This window comes from Fukomys damarensis, unplaced genomic scaffold (genome assembly GCF_012274545.1).
Source record: "Fukomys damarensis isolate Sample0158 unplaced genomic scaffold, DMR_v1.0_HiC HiC_scaffold_37, whole genome shotgun sequence".
Classification (NCBI taxonomy): Eukaryota; Metazoa; Chordata; class Mammalia; order Rodentia; family Bathyergidae; genus Fukomys; species Fukomys damarensis.
Window position 1 is genome coordinate 7,555,281 of NW_022900949.1, and position 5,536 is coordinate 7,560,816.

General features: G+C 51.9%; 1 protein-coding gene across 1 annotated transcript in view; it reads right to left on the reverse strand.

Annotated features, from left to right (window-relative positions):
* The window catches only part of LOC104869723 (long-chain-fatty-acid--CoA ligase ACSBG2-like), a 25,559-nt gene extending 20,254 nt beyond the window's left edge, over nucleotides 1-5,305 (reverse strand). Inside the window, 2 exon segments of the mRNA XM_010635070.1 lie at nucleotides 901-981; nucleotides 5,296-5,305. Of these exon segments, the coding sequence (XP_010633372.1) occupies nucleotides 901-981; nucleotides 5,296-5,305 (91 nt within the window).
* Nucleotides 5,306-5,536: the final 231 nt, after the last annotated feature.

Genomic DNA, 5,536 nt, shown 5'->3' on the forward strand with positions numbered 1-5,536 from the left:
TTTTTTTTTTATGCATTTCAAAGTTAAAACAGCATGGGGCTAAACGTGGTGACATCCATAATACTAGCATTCGGTTCCATGAGTTCCAGGCCAGTCTGGGCTAAATAGTGAGTTCAAGGCCAGCATGGGCTGCATTACATGGTGATCAGGCGTGGTGGCACACACCTGTCGTCCCAGCACTCTGGGAGGCTGAGGCAGGAGGACTGCAAATTTGAGCCCAGCCTGGGAAATTTAGTAAGACCCTGTCTCAAAATTTAAAGCGGGGGTGGGGGAAGGTTGAGGTGGCCACCCAGGAGCTGGGACAGTGGCCTGTGACAGATTCTCCCTCAAATCCTTTGAAAGGAATCAGCCCTGCCAACCCCTTCATCCTGAACTTCAGGCCTCCAGCATGTGAGGTGAGAAATTTCTGCGATGCCAGTCTGCGGCACCTTATTTCAGTACCCCAGGAAATGAGTGCCACAAGCCCCATGAGACTTCTGAATGCTTTTGCTGTTTGAGAAAGAGGGATTGTAAAAGTTCTCATTGTTGTTAACACTGTTCTATCTAGACAGGAAGCTGTGACTCGGTGGATCTGTTGGGGGCCTGTTAGGGACCACGTGATGCCCCTTGAGTTTAGTGATGGTTACAAAACGCTCATCGTGCAATGACCGAAATTGCTGGGCCAAGTGGCACATGTCTGAAATCACTCAAGAGGCTGAGGCAGGAGGGTCAGCACGAGCTCAAGGCCAACCTGGCTACATAAAAAGCAAGGAGAAAGACAAACTCTTGCCGATGTCCTGTGACTCCCAGGCTTTCCCTCCAAATGATCTGGCTGAGGTCCCCACTGCCGGGCACTCGTATACTAGAGGGTACCCCGTGACCTGCCATGGTAAAAATAGGCCCAACAGGATCAGTATTCACCAGCTGAGGCCCGAGGCGCAGGCGAGAACGCTGGGTCAGCGTCCTTTTCTTGACTCACTGGGGTTTCAGCTTTTCCAGGTTCTCAGCGATCATTCTTCACAGTTCTGCGCGGCAAAAAGAAGAGGAAGGAAGGAAGGAGAAGAAAGAATTTAAGACTGGCAAAAACACCAATTCCTATCAGCGGACATGTCAGCCTAGGGTCCTGGGATTGATTAGTCATGCCTGCCCTGGGCTCAGGAAGAGAAGAGGGTGGAGCACGTGCCATAGCACAAAGGATCTGCAAAGCTCAGATGGTTCAATCTGTGTGTTTTCAAAGAGACTCTGTTTGCTTGGTCAGTTTTCTTTGCAGTACCAGGGACTGAACTCAAGACCTTAACACTGACCTACATTCCCAGCACTTTTTTGACACAGGATCTCACTAAGTTGCCCATGCTGGGCTCCAACTTGTGATCCCTCCTGCCTCAGCCTCCCAGAGTGCTGGCATCCTAAACCTGTGCCACCACACCCATTGAGATTTTTAAATGATTAGAATATAAGGCCTAGGCCTGTAGGTAACCCCATGGTTGGGAAAATATTTTGAAGTGTCTCAAGGAAAAAGAACTCTCTCAGGACCACATTTATCTTCTCTAGTCAACTTGCCTTAATGATAGCCCAGATTCCTGGGAGGCTGAGGCAGGAGGATCACCATGGGTTCAAAGTCAACCCTGGCTACATGGTGAGTTCAAGGCCAGCCTGAACTACATAGCAAGGCCCTGACTCAAAAAGCAAACAAACCCAAACCAAACCAGAACAAAACTATGTGTGCTTGTCAAAATTCAAACTGTGAGACCAAAAAGATGAACTCCGGAGACCCAAATCTGCAGATGCTCAAGTCCTCTCTGTAAAGCATAGAAAGGTCTGTATAGTGCTCACTCATCTCCCACTGGATTTTAGATTATCAGTGGCTGACTTATAATAACGGATACAACATAGGTGGTGCTGTTAGGGTTCCTATCTAGATGTCCCCCAAGAGCTGCTCATGGTGGGGCTTTTGGAAGGTGATTGGATGATGGGGGTTTATACCTGACTTGCTGTTAGGCGGTGGGATCTGATTGGAGGAGGCGTCACTATGGGCGTGGCCCAGAAGGGTTTATCACCCAATGGCACCTTTCCGTTTCCCTCTGTTTCCTGTCCCCCATGCTGTGAGCAGCTCTCCTCGGCCCCAAACCTCTCTTCCATTAAGTCACAGGCATCAAGTGTCATCTCAGAAAGTGACTAAGACAGCTGTGTACACTCTTGTCAAATTGTATTATTTAGAGAATAAAAGCTATTCAGGAAGCTGAGGCAGGAGGATCACAAATTGAGTCCAGCCTGGGCAACTTAGCAACTTAGAGAGACCCTGTCTCAAATTTTAAAAATAAATAGAGCTTGGGATGTGGCTCAACGCAAAGGCCCTGGGTTCAATCCCCCGTACCACAAAAAAAAGTGTGCGTGTAAATGCATATATAAATAATTAAAATTAAAACAAACAAAAGAACCCCACATATATGGGTCTCCCGAAAGGGCCAAGTCCTGTTCTGAAAGTTTCACACGCACCAGCTCATTAAGTAGCCGCACCTCCCTACCCAGTGCTGTTCCTCGCGAGGCAGCAGATATTTGGGTGCCCGGGTGCGTGGTTCTTCTGCGAAGACAGGTGACAGGTGACCCGCGTGGAAGCCTGCAGGCACACTGTCCCCTCCCTGTCCTGGACACCCTCTAGATCAGGCCCAGATGACGGTGGCGAGGGGAGGCAGGAAGGTGGGTGGTTTCCCTCCTCAACAGATCTTCCACCCTGTCAGCCTTCTGGAACCTTCTATCCCAGCCACGCTTGTGACATCACCGGCCATCTTTCCCAGCCCTCCCCACCCCTGCAGGAAACTGCTTCTGGGGGAGATTGTGCTTCCCTTCCCTTCCCTTCCTCTCTTCCTTTCCTCTTTCTTCCTTGCTTTCTTTTGACTTTTTGAGATAGGGTCTTGCTATGTGCCCAGGTTGGCCTCCAACTCACAGAACTCCTCCTGCCTCAGCCTCTCAGAGTATTGGGATGACAGGCGTGCACCACCATACCTGGCTTGCTCTGGAGATTTTTAAGGGTTCAGAGTTTCGGTGTCAGGCAGGCCTTTTGGCAGACACTAGAGACATAAAGATGAACAGAGCAGGCGCGTGCACTTGCAGCTGCAGTGAGACACCAAGGGGCAGCCAGAAGGGACCCAAGCCAGGCTGGGCATCAGCAGTGAGTCCTCGCGTTGGGAGTTGGGGAAGCAGAAAGAGTACCCCTGCTGTCCCTGCCTCCAGAGCCGTCACACATGCATGCGTGGCACACACACTCACACACACTCGCGCACGCACACACTACAGAAAGCCGCATGCTCTTAGGGAGAACCTGTCTGTAGATGTCCCCCATGGGCTCAGCAGTACCTGGGCGCAGCAGTGCACCCAGTCATCCCAGCTTTCAGGAGGCTGAGGCAGGAGAGGACGTCGTCACAAGTTCAAGCGCATCCTGTGCAACTTAGCAAGGCCCTGACTGAAAATAAAAATAAAAAGGGCTGGGATGTAGCTCCACAGCGAGCACTCGCCTAGCGTATACCATATACAGGCCCTGAGTTCCATCTCCAGCCCTGGAAAGAAAGGAAAAAAAGAAAGGAAGACTTAGCAAGGATGAAGATGAAGCCACCATTTTCCAGATGTCGTGGGGGAGAACAGTTTCCTCCCCAGTTTCCGGGAGTGCGGCCGGAAGCAGACTTTCTCACTATCCTTTGGGGCACACCGCATGGGGGGTGAAGTCCCAGCCAGTCCTGCTCCAGAGCTTTGCCGGGGGCCCCCAAACTTCTCCCTGCCTCCGCCTCCTCCTTGCTGTCCAGCAGTACAGACCCAGGGGAGGCCCCTCCCAGGCCCTCAGGCCCCCCTGTCCCTCGTCTGCTTCTGGGCGATCCGGTCCACACGGCAGAGCAGCTGCTTATCACTGGCCCCAGGTAGAGCACAGCACGGAGCCCCACCGTCCCACACCACTCTCCGGTTGTCTCACTGTGACCTGCAGCCAGGCCTTTGCTTGCAGGAGCTCTTCCTATGCAGACCCCAGCTCCAGCCACCTTCCCCACAGAGTGAAGGCCTCCCTCCCAGCCCAGCCCTGGAGACTGATCCCAGGGCCTTGGCACTGAGCTACACCCCTAGCCCTTTTCCCTTTATTATTATTATTTTTTTTTTTTTTAAATTTTGAGGCAGTGTCTCTTTATGTCACTAAGTCGTCCAGGCTGAACTCAAACTTGGAATCCTCCTGCCTCAGCCTCCCAGAGTGCTAGAATGATAAGTAACGTGCCATCAAGCCCTGGTCATTGCTTTTGCTTTCAAGCGACAAAAGATTGAGCTTAGTTAGAAATGGGACTATGCAGATGCAGCAGCTGCAAGAGAAGCAGACATTTGGCAAAACCCAACACAGCAGACATTAGCAGACCCCAAAGCCCAGACTTTGAAATGAACTCTGGGGCGACTCTGGGGAAGACTTCACACCTCCACACCAGAAAGGAGAAGGGAAAACTGGGAGTAGGCATCGCCTGTGTGTCCTCCACTGCCACCTCTCTGGGCAGGGGGTGTTGGGCCCTACTACAGTCTAAAAATGCCTCCCAAAAGTTCAAAGTTGGACACTTAATGATGTTCATGACGGTTGGAGGTGGTGATTAGAATTGCAGGAGGTCATGAGGCTGGGTGTTAGGTCTCCATCATGGTGACAAAATAGCTGGGGTAATTTAAAAGAAAGGAAGCCAACAGGAGTGGCACATGCCTATAATCCTAGCATTCAGGAGGCTGAAGCAGGAGGATCACTATGCGTTTGAGGCCAGGTTGTGCTACATAGTGAGTTCAAGTCCAGACCGAACTACATTGTGAGGCTCTGTGTCTAAAAACACAGCAAAGAAGAAAGAGGAGGGGTGGGGGGTGAGGAGGAGAAGTCAGCAGAGGTGGAGGATTTCAGAGGTTTGGCTCAGGGTTCCAGGGGTTTCAGTCTATGATTGGCTGCTGAGAGCCACATGAAACACCACGGCGGAAGGGCATGTCAGAGAAGAGCTGCTTAGCTCAGGGCAGCCAGGAAGCAGGGAGCAGGAGAAGAGCCGGAGAGGACAGGTCCAGAGAGCCATAGTCTCTGAGGTCACGGCCACGTGACGCACTTCCTCCCGCCAGCCCCGCCCCATAGTTCACTCCCAGACGAACCCATCAACGAGCGGACACACAGAGGTCAGTGCCTTCCCAATCGCAGCGGCTCCTCCAGGATTCTCCTGACCCCATCAAGCTGACTACCAAGATTAACCTGCCCGGTTCTGACCCATAAGTGAAGAAATCCGTGGAGATCAGAACCCTTGTGCTCCTGTCATGCACCAAAGGCCGTACCTCCGCACATTGTCGTATTGGGGACCAACCTTTCAATGCATGAGTTTTGGGGGACAGGTCCCATCCAAACCATACCGTGGAGGGAGAGACCCAAGATCTAGTGTGGTTCTGGGGTGCCCTCCACCCTGGTCTGAGGTAGGAAGAAGGTTCTTGCCAGAGGCTGAGTAGATACCAACCAGCACTGTGCACTTAGACCTCCCGGCCCCAGAATGAGAGCCAGATACACTTTCATGGCTTAGGA